The following is a 14,653-nucleotide window of genomic DNA, read 5'->3' as shown; positions in this document are numbered from 1 at the left end:
AAAGGCATGGGCATTCATTGGGTAACAACAATATGCAGAGTTATAATAATAAATACCGAAAACAACTGGAGTTTTGGAAGGGCTATAAACCCTAATGCTTCATGGCAGAAGCCAACCTCTAACTAATAGGGTTAGGAGGAAGCTTTCCCTGGGGCAGAGTATTCCACAACTACCACTGTCAGAGACAGGGTACTGGACTGGGTGGACCCCCCACCCCCAGTTGGATCCAGTATTGCATGCGGAGTTTCTTTTGTAACTCTACAGCCTGCAGCTGGGGTGTTCAGGATGGAAAGCTGGAGAGACCACCAGGCATTTCACCCCCAGCAGCCTCCCATGTGTTTAACACAGACAGCAGCTGAGAGCAAGGGATCTGCATGCAGCCAGAGGCTGGTGTGAGACCAAACCTCCCTCTCCCCTTGGCAGTGCCGGTTGAGTCTGCAGACAGGCCTAGTCAGGTGTCAGTCTCCAGCACCTGGGGCTCGGCACAGAGGAGGATGTGGGGGCTTGTGACTAGCCAGGCCTGGGCGTTAGAAGTGGAGCTGGGTGACATTTTTCACACAAAACTTTTTTCACCGAATAATGCATGTTCGGAGCAACCACAACATTTCACAAATTTGTGTCCAATTCGCCAAATTGTTTCATCCAAAAATTCAGAAACAGTTAAAATGTTTGATTTTTTGATTCAAAACAAATTTTTGTTTCAAATTTGACTCCCCTTCTATTACTTTTGTAAGGTAAAATCCCTCCAAAACCAAACGTTTTGTCTGACCCAAAACACTCTTTTTCTTTGGTTCAGCCACTGAGCTCCGTAGCTAGGAGCCACTGTCCATATTTGCCAGAGTGCAGCCAGCCCTCCCTCCCCACTGGCTTGGAGGCTCTCACCACAGTCCTATCGGTGATTTTTTATTTAATAAAATAAAGTACCACAATCAGAGGTAAATCATGGGTAACAATGAGCCCGCCAGCTCCCCCGGGGCCCATGCACTGCTCTCTCCATGCTAAGGCAACACGGCGAGATCAGGAACCAGGCTTGCAGAGCTCCTAGGGATGCCTGGGCTGAATCCCATCGGTGAACTCCCTGGAAGGTCGCAGGGTTGCCGTGACCCTTCCAGCCTCGTTCTCTGGTTCCCAGGGAGCTGAATCGGAAGAACCCCAGTCCCGGGCACTGGGTGGTGCTGAGGTGCTGAGGTCGGGGAGCAGCTGATAACTAAGGAGAGGGCAGTGCTGAGGGGGGTGAGCCCTTCACTGCTGAAGGGTCAGGCCTCGGGGGGCTGGTGAAGGAGCCCGCAGGTCTGTTTTAGAGCACACCTGGCGCTCCTCTCAGCCAGCCCCTGCCTGGGGGAAGGGCTGGCACCAGCCCCAGGGAGTGGGGAGTCTCCACCCCTCAGCTCTGATAGCCAAAGCCACAGGTAAGCGCTGCTGGAGCTCATCTCTGAGCAATGCTCTAAGTGCTGCCCCCAAAGCCGCTAGTCCCTGGCAGGTACCAGGCCCAGGCAGGCGGCAGGAAGAGGGAGGCTCTGTGTTGTCTTGTGGCTGGGGCTCCCCACGCCACGCAAGGGCACACCTCTTCCAGGGGCAGTGTCTGAGACAGGGCAGGCTGGAGCTCCGGGCTGCGGGGGAGCAGCTGGAGTGTCAGGCAGTTCAGGGTCCTGGAGGTGGTGCCGGAGCCACAGGGTGCAGTCAAGCAGCAGGAGCATCTGAGATGGAGCCAGGAGGGGGTGCAGAGAGGAGCCGGAGGTGGGTCAGTTGGAGGTGAGCAGGGAGCTGTGAGAGGACAGATCCACGCTGCTGGCACTGAGGCCTCTCCTCTCTGCCCAGAGGCCCGGGGAACCCTGAAAAACAAACCACACCATTCAGGATCCCACATCGCCGGCCCAGCTTCCTGGGGGGAATGCGCTGCCTGCCCTGCTCTGAGCTGAGCCCAAGGGGCCATGTCATCTGAGCTCCCCCAGCAGCGACCAGTCAGGTTAGCTCCTGCCCCAACCCCATCTCAGTGGCATCCCGTCTGATTTTCATGGTGACCACGGACAGTATCACAGGAGCTGCTGGGGGAAGCTGGAGGCTTTGGCACTTGGGGAGCAGCTCAGAGGGGAGGGGGCAGTGTGGATTTAGCACATTAGTGGGGGGAGGGGTGTTTTTTTTAAGTGATCATCAGTGACTACATGACTGTTGACATGTGACTGTCATCACTAGGCTCCAGAGTCACAAGCTCATCCACAGAAATGAGTCAGTTCAGCCCTCTCCAAGCTACTGTTTCAGGCTGTCTGCACACCCAGGCAGGCACACGCAGGGGTCATGCTTCTGCCACATTTAAAGTTTCTTCCAACAACACGGGCTCGGTTTTTGTTTTTAATAAACGCTCAGACTCTGGCAAACAGTTCTGCAGCAAACCTCCCGTCCACGGAATCCTACCATCCAGCCTGGGGCCGGATTCACTCAGGGGCTTGGAAGATCACGGGCCAGCCTGAGTTGTCCCAGACACTGGCATACATGGCCCTGGGCTCCTTCCAGAGCCTGTCGGTGCCGCTCCCTAGCTGGGCACAGGGCAGGGTACTGAGCAATGCTGCTCTGCACACCAGGCCCAGGGCCTGGCCCCTGCAGGAACCAGGGCTGTCGCGCTGCTGGGCCCCTGGATTGCAGAGTCCGTCGTGGGCCTCAGCAAAGCCGGGGCGGCGGCTGCACACGGGCAGCCAGCTCCACTGAATAGCACCTAGGTCTCTGCTCAGCAGCTAGGAGCACTTCAGGCTACTCCTGCCCATGAGCATTTCCCTAGCCCCCAGCCCCGGGGAATTTCGGACGCCACTGCCCCGGCCCTACCTCCCCCCAGCCCGTACCCCCGCTGCCCCGGCCCCGCCTCCCCCAGCCCGTATACCCCCCAGCCCTGGCCCCGCCTCCCCCAGCCCGTTCCCCTGCTGCCCCGGTCCTGCTTCCCCCAGCCTGTACCCCCCCACAACCCCCGCCCCACCTCCCCCAGCCCTGGCCCCGCCTCCCCAAGCCGTACCCCCGCTGCCCCGGCCCCGCCTCCCCCAGCCCGTACCCCCCCAGCCCCAGCCCCGCCTCCCCAGCCCGTACCCCCAGCCCCGGCCCCGCCTCCCCAGCCCGTACCCCGCTGCCCCGGCCCGCCTCCCCAGCCCGTACCCCTGCTGCCCCGGCCCCGCCTCCCCAGCCCGTACCCAGCCCCGGCCCCGCCTCCCAGCCCGTACCCCTGCTGCCCGGCCCCGCCTCCCCAGCCCGTACCCCCAGCCCCGGCCCCGCCTCCCCAGCCCGTACCCCTGCTGCCCCGGTCCTGCCTCCCCAGCCTGTACCCCACAACCCCGCCCCACCTCCCAGCCTGCCCCGCTGCCCGGCCCCGCCTCCCCAGCCCGTACCCCTGCTGCCCCGGCCCCGCCTCCCCAGCCCGTACCCCCCAACCCCGGCCCCGCCTCCCCAGCCCGTACCCTGCTGCCCCGGCCCTGCCTCCCAGCCCGTACCCCGCTGCCCGGCCCCGCCTCCCAGCCCGTACCCCTGCTGCCCCGGCCCCGCCTCCCAGCCCGTACCCCAACCCCGGCCCCGCCTCCCCAGCCCGGCCCCGCCTCCCCAGCCCATACCCCGCTGCCCGGCCCGCCTCCCAGCCCGTACCCCCCCGCTGCCCCGGCCCTGCTCAGTTTGTAGGGCCAAGCTGCCCTGGTGCTCCCAGTGCTGGTTATTAGCATCTTACTCCTTGTCTGGCCTTTGCCCTGATGCGGCCCAGCTGATGGCTGTTGGCTTCCCAGCTCACCCTGCCCGGGTCGGAGTTCATTTCAGAAAGGCGGCTTTGCAGCCCTAACTGGCCCGTGTGCATCGCTGTGCAACCCACGCCCCGCGGGCTCTGAGCTGGGGGGCGGCGGGCACGGCTTGCTGCCGAGCTCTCACCTGGAAGGAATCGTCACTGGATGTATTCAGGTAATTTAATGATGCTGCTCGTTTCATGCTACAAAAAGAAAGAGGAAAAGGGTGAGATCTCGAGCTCAGCCCCAGCCCCAGCCCCTGCCCATGGGGTGCAGCCTCCCACCCCTCGGCCTGGCAACCCCCCGCATCTCCACCGGACAGCACAGGGACAGGAGGAAAGGAGCTGGGACATTCACTTTTTCCCTGGCAGACCCTGCCTCCCCTGGGGCCAGAGAGCCCCAGCCCCATCTCCAGGCCCATCCCCACAGCCCCTCCTAGAGCTTCGTGGGTCCCCATCTCCGCACATGGGCAGGACGAGAGAGCCTCTTGCTCCCCCTGTTTTCTCTGGGCTCAGCCTCCATGCTGCTGTTGCCAGCCCTGCAAGGCAGCGCCACCAGGGCCCCAGGCCAGAGGGCTCTGCAGAAACCCCTCTGTGCAGGGACCCTGTGCCAAAGAGGCAAAGCCTCAGGAAAGGGCAGCCCCTGGCATATGCAGCCCGCGGTTCCGGCTGGCCTGAGAGGCAGCGACGGGTGCGAGAGCACGCAGGCCCCTTGGGAGACACGTACTTTGTGTCCCTGGGCTCCAGGGGGATGTTCCCCTGCAGCTTCTTGACGAGCATTTCACTGCTCCTCCTGAGCACGTCCCGAAGCTTCACCAGGGAGCTGCTGCGTTGGAGGCCACCAGTGCCATCCTGCAGAGAGAGAGACAACCAGCGGGGGCAGTGAGATGGCTGACGAGCGCAGGGACTGCGCCCCATGCCAAGGGAAGGCTGCAGCAGGACCCCAGTGCAAATACCTCAGGCTCATGAAGCACTAAACACACGGCAAATCACAGTACAGAACTGAGCCTCTCGGAATCAGCACCCCCCAAACGCCGCCCTCAGAGCCTAGCGCGGCCAGTGCTGAGCAGGGAAAGCCTCAGGCAAGCCGGGCACTGAATCAACACGATAGACCAATCGCCAACTCGCCCTGGTGCCCCTCCAACCGGCCACTGGCGTAGGGCCCCTCCCGGGGCAGGAGGCTAGTGGTTTGCTGGTGGCGTTACTCCCACGCTCACGTGCCCACAGAGACCCCCTGCCCCTGGAATTCCAAGTGCCCGGCCGGGGGGAGCCCCGCCCTGATTGCTCCGCATGGGATGGAGCAAGCACCCCGCACGAGGACACCCATCTGTGGGGACTGAACCCCTTTGCAGCTCAAACGCAGGGGGAGGCAGAGTCCACAGACTTCCCGGGGTGGGGGGGCTCTGGGACTGACCAGCTTCCTCCCCCGGGGGGCAGCGAGGACCCCACGGCACAGGCCGGTCGGGCTGTTGCTCGCTGACAGGCACGCTGGCAGGAGCCGGGCCTGGGCCTGGGGTTGGTGTATGCTGAAGGGAGCTTTGCAGTTCATCTTAGGGGGGCTGGGGTGCCTGCTCCCCTCCCTCCTCCCGGGCTGACTGCTCCCCTGGCATTTCCTGCTCTCCCAGGACAGGCAGGAGACTGCTGTACTGAAAGCCCCTGGCTCTGGCTGGGCTCGCTGAAGGACGATGCTGGGTCTGAGGGACCCGACAGTGCTCAGGGGAGGAGTGTGGAGCGCCTGCCCCGGGGAGGACTTTCCCTCTCCGAGTAATGGGTGTGCTTGGCTCCAGCTTAGCCCTGCTACAGATCACTCCCACTGGCATCTCTGCTTCAAGGGGTGTTTCTTCGCTCTCTGCTCTGCAGCCTGGCCCTGGCTTCTCTTGGAGCCTGCTGACCTGTGGCTCCAGCAGCCCTGGGCTGTTTGTGAAACTCTCAGCCACGGATGTGATGGACTGAGAGACGGGGCCACAGGCCCGGCATGGGTGTGGGACCCACCATGGGGCCCAGCTCAGCAAAATCAAATGGCAAATACAAATGCAAGAAATAGATTAAATAGATTTTCTTTATGTATAAAGTCCCAAAATGTTCACGTTCACGTCTCTAGTTAAAATATAGAATCACTGCAGTCTGGGAAAAAATCATCTCAGCGAAGACGGACACAAACAAAGCACCTTGGAGAAACACGACCAAGGTAAGACAATGATGTTCTCAATCTTATCTATCTGTGTTATCCTCTAGATACTATAGGTGGCTGTTGAAGCCGGGGGTTGCGGAGTTGCCTTGTGGCTGGGGGTTGGGGTTGCAGCAGGCTTGCCATGTGGTGGTAGTGGGGGGGGTGCGCTGTTTTTTTTGCATTTCACCCATAGGGCAGGCTGGCTTCCCTCATCCCCTTGCAGGAGCTGACCAGGACATGTCCCAGCAGGACCAGAGATCCCAGTGCTCTTGGCTACTGAGCAGGGCTGCCCTGTGTCGTCGCTCAGCACTCCACGAGCTGGGGTGAAGGGCCCAGGGTCGCACCCTTTGGTCCAGTTTTCACCCCCATCCTACCCCCCCCGGCTCTATCTCCTCCCCACGCCCTCCTGGACGCGACACCCCCATGTCCCTTGCCAGGGCTCCCCCGGGGGCTGTCGTGTGCCCTGGCTTTGCTCTGCCAAGAGCATTTCTCAGGTGCGTGGCCTGGTGGAGGGCACACAACCCCCCGGCAGCACTGACAGAATCTGGGGCACTGCTGGAGGGGCCCTGCCGTCCCTCGGCAGAGGGCAAGGCTGGCACTGAGGCCCACAGAGAAGCAGTGCCCCAGGTCACCCAGCAAGTCAACCCCAGAGCTGGGAACACAATGTGGCAATTGTCAGGCCCGACCAGAGCAGGGTCCCATCGCTGACACTGGCCAGAACCAGCTTCTCCCGAGGGAGAGGCAAGAAGCCCGCAGTGGCAGTGACAGGATAAGCTGTGCAGAGGGCACATCGACTAAGCCTGGCCTGCACTACACGGCGGTACCACGTCCGCGCCCTGCTGTGAACAGGCAAGAGAGTTGTCCCCACGCTAACCACAGTGCAGAGACCAATGGAGAGAAGCACAAACCGAGTTCAGCGTCATGGCAGCCAACACCTCTGCTCACGTCTCCTCGGACATGGGACAACCCTGTGCGGCAGGACAGGCCGGTGTGACCACCCAACCCCCTTAAACAGGGGCTAGATCCCTTCCAAAGCTTTTGGATTGTAAAGATCCTTATGAGTGTGACTCCAGCTTAGTTATCCTACGCCAGCTGAGTGTCCAATCCTTTTTCAAATCCTGCTAAGCTCCTAGTGGCACCACTATCTTGTGGCAGTGAGTTCCGCACACCAACTGTGTTTTGTGTGAGTCTTGCCTTTGCGCAGCTGTGAATTTGCCACCTTTCAGTTTTAATGACTATCCCCTTGTTCTTGTGCTACAGGAGCTGGTGAACAGCCACACCCTTCTCTTTGCCTTTCAGTACTTTTTGTCCCTTTGCCACGTCCCCTCTAATCCATCTCCTCTCCACAGCAAACAATATGTGTATAAGGCAGCACCTAGATGCCCCAGCTGCCACTGTGCTAGGTGCTGTACATGTGGTAAGAAACATTTGGTAAGGCCCTGCTCCAAAGAGCTTGACAGGTGTCATAATAATGTATTTCTCCTATGCTAGGGCTTGGGAACAGTGAGCTGTTCAAAATGGAAGCACCGGGCCGGATCAGCGCCTGGGCCCAGCTAGCCAGCCCCGGGTCCCGTCTCACACCAGCCAGGAGCAGCCAATTCAGAGGTGAGTCCATGAAACCCCATAAAGGACAATAGGGGGATAACCTGTGCAGAGGAATGGGCAGTCAGGGGCAGTCATTTCCTGAAGCACTATGGTTTCTCTCCCACTCCGAGCCTCTCTCCTATACCCGAATGGCCCCATCCCTAGGAATGGGAGGTTACTCCTCCGCAGACCAGCTTTTTCCTTTGATCAGGGTGGCAATTGCTGCTTTCCACTTTCACTTCTCCCTGTATCACAGGATCGTCCCTGTGCCATTCACTGATCTAGAATCTGTCATATTCCCTGTCTTGCTAATCAGCCAAACTTTGCAGACTCCGCTTGCGGAAGTTTTTCCAGGCCTCTAATAACTTTTAATGCCCATCTCCAAATCCCCGCTATTTCTGCTCTATTGTTTTCTCAACAGGGTGCCCCACACTGCACGCAGCACACAGGTGACAGCACACCATGGGTTTATATACTGCCAATAGAATGCCTGCAGTAGGACTTGCCATTCCATTCTTCGGCATTTCAGAGAATTTCACTAAGCTGCTGACAATGCTGCCCCGGTCTCTTTCCCAGGTGGTTCCAGTTAATTCAGAACCCAGGCATGTGAAGGAGTTGGTCAGATGATTCTCTCCTTGGATCTGTCAGCATTGACTATTGTTACCACTGTGTAGCCCATTCTCCTAGCTTGGCTGGGTCCTCTGAGGTCCCTCATAGTTCTCTCTGTGGTCTTGACAAAGCTAAACATGATCCAATGGCTCAAAGTTGAAGCTGGACAAATTCAGACCAGAATTAAGATGTAAATGTTTAACAGGGAGAGTAATTAACCATTAGAACAACGTACCCAGGGTTGTGGTGGATTCTCCATCACTGGAAATTTTCAGATCAAGATCAAATGTTTTTCTGAAAGCTTTGCTTTTAATTATAATTTCAACCTAGTCAGCTGAGCCTGAAGTGCGGGCCCTGGTCTGTCATTGGCAGGATCATTCCTGTAGCCTTTGTGAAAACAGAACATGTCCTATCTTCCAGCCCTCCCGTGCAGAGCTAATGTCAGTGGGTGCTGGTAATCCAGCCACTAAGGGCCTGGGTTTAGGGAGACTCCTCTGCACAAGCTACCCACTAAGTGTCCTTTAGGGGATTTCATGGACTCTCCTCTGAACTGTTGTTCATTCTTGGCCACTGGTTGAGACGGCCCCTGGGTTAGAGCTCTTGGCAGCACCACCTGGTACCAGAGGCTCATTGCTCTTTAATATTGGTATGATCCAGCATCTTTCCTTCTGACCCCTCAATCCCTGATACAGCAGGTCCAGGGTAGGAATTTCCACAACATCCTCAGCCATGAAGACTTGGGTGAAGAAATCCTTTTGCGTCTCAGAAACATCCCACTCTTCTGTATTTACTCCCTCTGACTCGAGGTGGTGCAGCAGACCCCCCACTTCCCTCACACAATTCCTGCTTGTGATCTGCTCACATACCCCTGGGTTATTTTTAATACTTGTGGGCACTTGCTCTTCAGATTCCTTCTTAGCCTGGTGGGTTCCTCAAGTTTTGTCTGCTGTAGTGCATGCTCCTTCCTATCGACGTCACTCATTTCTGAAGGGTCTCTGGCTTGAGTAACCTCCTAACTCAGCCGTTTGTCCAGATGGGTTCACTTCTTGTTCTCCCTTTGTTGGTCTGAGGTAGACCTGCCCTCCGAGACTCTGTCATTGCTTCCTTCAGTAGAATCCAAATCTGTGGGGCTTGGCTTCTTTATTTTTGATTCTACAGCCTCTTTGAGCAGCTTCCTCATTCTTTAAATGCCCATCTTACTTGTAGTCTCAATGTGCCAGGTTTTGGTGACTGTCCTTCCCTGTGTGGTGGCATTTGGGTTGCTATGACAGAGCTCATCTACTCTCCCTTCTTGAGCCAACTGCTGTGTGCTACTCGGGACTCAGCCCTGGGGTGCTCTGGAGCTACCTGCCCCAGAAGCAATCACTGAAAGGAACTGCGTCTCTGAACGAGGTCCTGTGGTGCCCTCTGACCAGGTGCTATGCGGGAAATCTCCCATTATTATTCTTGCATTACACTGAGTTGCCTCTTTGATCTACTGTTAGATCTGTATTCTTCAGATGTGGAGTATGTCTGTACACCAGCTGTGCTGTGTGGTCCCTGGCACTCAGAAATGCCACCCATTAGGTTCCACTGAACCCTTCAGTTCTGGCACTACTCCTCCACCTCCCTGTAGAGGTGGGTCCTACCCAGCTCACGCTTCTCCATGGATGTTGGTCGTTCCACCATCAAGCTCCTCTCTCTGGGTTAGGAATTCTAATTGCCCTAGCTTGGTCCTTTGCGTCTCACTATAGGGGTGGGGTGGGGTTACTTTTGACTGTACGCCTATTCTTAACTCCTGGGTCTGCCAGTTTGATAACACCACCATTTCCCTCCGTGACCTCGCCTCGGCCCCGCCCCGATGCTTAGCCAGCTCTGGGTGTGGAGCTCTCAGAGGCCCTTGTCCAAGCATTCTTCGTAGTGAGTGAAATATAGCTTCCAGGACCTCTCCCTGCCCCTCCCACTACACTACCTAGGCAAAACACCCAACAGTTCTCCGTCTCCCCATGTGCAGTGATCAAAATCCCCTATGGAAGCTCCCAGCTCCCATCCCAGTCCCTGGAGCGACCATCTCAGTCCATGAGGTTTGATCAGCCTCCACTGTCCTGCTGGAAGGTGGGTCCTATCTAAGAGGATATGCCCTGCCTCGCACCTGCATCCCCTCCTGCCACGGGACTGACCGCAGTGCCGAGAGGATGGGGGAAGGCAGACGCGCTCTGCAACAGCCCTTTTTGTCACCTCTGGAATAGTTTCAGCTCTCGCTGCTCCTCCAGTTCAGCAGCTCTGGCCTCAAGATGCTGCACCTGGCTCTGAGGTCCATGGGCTGTTTGCATTGGATGCAAATGAACCCCCACATGTCCACAGCCCAGGCATCCTGGGGTGGGTGTCCTGGCAGCCGACGGGGGACCAGGTTATCTTTCTTTAAGTGGAAGGCCAGGATTTCAGTGGTCTATCTCATCCACAGGATATTTGAGCACTTCACTAACAGCCAATCTAGCGGCCTGCCCCCCAGCACCATCTCCCCCAGTGCTCACTCTAGCAGCTGGCTCTCTGCCCTCACACAGGGGCAGTGGCAGGGAAAACCACGGCTGGCTACCGACGTCCTACTTGCTGTGGTGCCAGGCAGCCCCTCCGGCTGGAGCTGAGAGAAGCGGCCGCTGGTGCATTTGCCAGCTCTGCATGCTGGGGCAGACCCCTCCCCACGCTGCACAGGAGAGCGTTGTGGCATAGCAGCAGAGCTCAGGCAGGCTGGTGCCCAGAGAGAGGGCAGGGAGCAGGACCCGTGTTCTCTGACCCCCCAAGGCCCTTCACAATAACGGGGGGTGGGGGGAGCAGATAAACCCTTGGAGTAAAGTGTCAGGGTTTGTAAAATGGAGGCTGCTGTATACAGGGGTCTCCCTCGTCAGAAAGTCCCATGAGGCAGCTGAGTGTGGGGGGCTCACGAACCCTGCAGTGCCCTCGCTGCAGAGAATAAAGCCTGTCTCTAGCCTAGCCGAGCCCCTTTGCAAGATGTTACGCAGCACCCTGCAGCGAGGGAGGCTGGGCTGCCGGAGCTGAGGAGATGCCGACTAGGAAGAGGGTGGAGCAAGCCCACCTGAGTGGCTGCTCTGATATTCCACTGGGGAAGCCAGTCGTGGGATGGGAGGGGACACGGGTGAGCTGGAGAGACAGAAGCAGCTGATGTTCCTCATGTGCCAAGGGGGTCGCTCCACACACACACAGCCAGCAGGGAGCGCTGTGATCATCTCGCCTGACCTCCAGTAGAAAGCAGGTCCCAGCACCTCACCCACTGTCGCCTGAACCCAGCCCGGCCTTCTGGCTGGGCTAGAGGGGAGCATTTAGAAAGACATCCAGTCTCGACTGAAAGACTCCCAGTGGTGAAGGAGCCACTGCCTCCCATGGTGAACTGGTCCAGTGGTTAATTACCCTCAGTGTTGAAAATGTCCATCTTACTTCCACTCGGAATTTGCCTCAGTTTCCAGCCACTGGATCTTGTTCTGCCTTTGTCTTTGCTTTCCAAACTGACTCATCTGCTGTTCCCGTGAGGGATTCAGTCCTTAGCAATGCAGAGGGCAGAGTATCTGAGGACTGGGACTTGCCTACTGGGCAGAGGATGTTGTAAGGCATTAGACAGACGTGCAGCTAGTGCTGGGGAGGAGTCCGGTCTTGGCACATAGTGGTACAGTGACAGCAGGAAGTGAAGGGACACTTAGATTGCTAGGAATAAAACTTCCAGGTCTAGGCACAGAGGGAGCTTCAGCGTCTCAGTGCACTGAGGAGATGATGGTATGAAGAGGGGGGTTATTTTTGTGTGTTGGTGGGACAGCCTCTCCAGCAGGGCTGAGGGGGGCTCCCCCCAGCCCAAGTGCTGCCGGCACAGAAAACTAACCAGAATGTGTGTGTGGGGGGGGAATAATTTGAACTAGGAGCTGGAGGAGCACTCAGATCAGACAGGCTCCGACCTGGCTCTAGGAATGGGCAGAACGGGTGAGGACAGTGCTGCTGCCAAACACAAGGTAATGCACATTGAGAGGGGAGCGCCTCGCTCATTGTACTCAGTTCTAAACCGTCATAGGGAACCAACAACAGGAAAGCCCTGGTCTTAGCCAATGCTCTGTACCGAACCATTGACTGTGCCCAGTGTCTACCTTGGCTTTCTAGCACAGGTCAAACCTCTTGTTGTTAAATCCTTTCCACCGTCGCAGAGCAACAGCCAGCCCTCCTCCTGCTGCTACAGGGGACAGGTGGTCAGGTGGCGATGCAGCCATCGGGGAGGCAGGACGCCCTGCTTATTAGAAGGAATAATTGGAGCTACTCCTATACCTCAAAGAGTTCTAACGTCACTGTAGCCTCTCAGGGAACAGGACTGTGTGTCTCTGTGGGAAGCTCAGTGAAAACCTCTGTCAATGGTCAAACAAGGAAAAATATATCAGGGCTTCCAAGGAATGGGATGGAGAATAATGCTGAGAATGACAGCTAAATCCCTTGTTCAGCCTCAGCTGGATACAGTGCACGGCCCTGCTGCCCCACCTGAGACAGGAGAGAGAGTTAATGACATGCAGTGAGACTGGCCAAGGGCCTGGGAAACTCCTATGGAGAGAGGCTGGAAAGCCTGGGCCTGCGTAGACTGTAAGCGCTCTGGGACAGGGACGCTCTTCCCACATGTCTGCACAGCCCCCAGCACAACGGGGCCTGGCTGTTAGGGCCACGAGTTCCTACAGTAACACAAATAATATTTACTCCAGAGAGGAGATGGATCAGAGGGGACACGCCAAAGGGACACGACGTGCAGATGGGCAGGGCAGGCATGGCTATTCATCCACTCCTGTAACACAATGACAAGGGGACAGTTTCGAGTCTCCTCTCAATCTCTTTCATGAGAAACTGCACAGCCTGAGCTCTGCTAGTCTCTCACTGGGAGGCATTTTCTCCAGCAGACCAGCCCTCAAATCCAATTTATGGCTCTTCTCTGCCCCCTCTCCAATTTTTCAGTTGAGGCCAAATGCTTAGCAGTATTGACCGAAGGACTGGATGTTTATCTGGCACCTGAGCTGTTCAGAGATACGGCAGTGTGGAGTTAAAGGATTGGGCAGGGATACACCAGGGCACGAGCCAGCCTCCAGATAATAGGGTCAGGAGGAAACTGCCTTTGGTTAGCCACTGCTACTCCTGGGTTTCTTCCAGGCTGCTGTGGGGCAGCTGGCACTAGCGCTCATTGGAGGTGGGCCCTGGCTCCACCCTGAGCTGGCAATTGCCAAGTGAATGGCACTGGCCCCACACTGTCAGTACTGAGGTGTCCTCATGCCAGCTCCCCCCACTCACTACAACATTCCTGCTTGTAGCTTTGAACAGCCCTGCATCACTGCTTGGCCAAGCCTGAGCTCAGTGCCTCTAGGAGCTGCCTCTGGCTGTGTATCTGCTGGGGGAGCTCACTCCCAGCCCTGCTGCCTATGGCCGGTTGGGAAGTGGCCTGCAGGCTGCGACTGCTACGGACTCTGAACCTCAGTGACTGCAGACACAGGCAGAGGGAGGCAGCCGAGCGCCACGGCTAGGCCCCAGGCCCGGCAGTCAGGAGAGCTTGGGTTTGTTCCCTGCTGTGATCATGGACAACTCCTTTAGAGCAACTTTCCAGAGCGGCCCCTCGCTCGGGTGCCCAGCCGGAGGTTTGCCCGGAGGGGCTCCCACTGCTGGGAGTGCTCAGCACCCCTGGAAACCTGAGCCTGCCCTGAGCCACCTACTGGGGGGGCCTCGCTTTGGGAAACGTGACCACGAGGTGTCTGAGCCTCCGGCCCCCCATCTGTTCGAGGGGCTCGTTCGCTCCCCTTTGCGTCTAAGTATTGCCATGCTCAGGTGCATCTCCCAGCCCACACAGACACACAGTCCCCACACACACCCCTACTCCTGGGTGGGCCAGGGCTGGGCAGCTGCAGCACATCCGGGCCCAAGGAAGGAGGGGGCTTGCTTCACCCAGCGTCGGTCCAAGTACCGGCAGAGCCAGGGGGCCTGGCGTGTGTCGCATGGAAAGAAGCACAGGGCAGCAGTTCAGGTCTGGCTGCCTTTAATTGGAGGTAAGTTCGTTCACAGCATCGACGGGGAGCCCCAGTTCACGTCGAGAGACGCGCCGCGGCAGAGGCGCTCCCCACGCCCAGTGCCAGAAGCAGGCCGCTGAATAACCCGTGGCAGGTGGAGTGCACAGCCATGCAGGGGCCCAAGGCACGGCTGGAGGAGATGCAGGAGCAGGGGCTGGTTTATGGCTCTCTGGGGGGGCACTGGGAGCAGCCACCAAGGAGAGGCTTCCTCACAGTGTCCTGGCCCCGGCCTTGCTCGGGGCTGGAGCACGGTTGCATGGGCACTGGCCTGTGGGCTACCAGGGAGCAAGCTGGGAGCCCAGCACCCCTCAGCAGGGGCTCCTCTGCACTCAGGACAGGAAGGCAGCAGCTGCTGTGCATCTGGCATGAACAGGGCTCTGGCTCCCTGAAGTAGAGACTCCCCTCCCCGCCCCCCACTGGATGCCAGGGCCTAGAGGGGCTGCCAGCAGCAAGGGTCGGCTTTCCCACAGGCCACAC

The 14,653-nt window shown here is 58.1% G+C and overlaps 1 protein-coding gene across 7 annotated transcripts in view; it reads right to left on the bottom strand.

Annotated features, from left to right (window-relative positions):
• Positions 1–890: 890 nt before the first annotated feature.
• KLC4 (kinesin light chain 4) overlaps positions 891–14,653 on the bottom strand; it is a 53,327-nt gene continuing 39,564 nt past the window's right edge. For all 7 annotated transcript variants that reach the window (XM_039532983.1, XM_039532980.1, XM_039532979.1 and 4 more), the window contains 3 exons: positions 4,473–4,597; positions 3,892–3,949; positions 891–1,832 (listed from right to left, as the gene is read on the bottom strand). In XM_039532983.1, the coding sequence (XP_039388917.1) occupies positions 1,743–1,832; positions 3,892–3,949; positions 4,473–4,597 (273 nt within the window). In that variant the 3' untranslated portion in view covers positions 891–1,742. The remainder of the gene's footprint in view (positions 1,833–3,891; positions 3,950–4,472; positions 4,598–14,653) is intronic.

The sequence above is a fragment of the Mauremys reevesii genome, linkage group 3 (genome assembly GCF_016161935.1).
Source record: "Mauremys reevesii isolate NIE-2019 linkage group 3, ASM1616193v1, whole genome shotgun sequence".
In the NCBI taxonomy this organism is placed as follows: domain Eukaryota; kingdom Metazoa; phylum Chordata; order Testudines; family Geoemydidae; genus Mauremys; species Mauremys reevesii.
The sequence above is the reverse complement of the archived record's forward strand: the minus strand, read 5'-3'. Positions and strand labels throughout refer to the sequence as shown.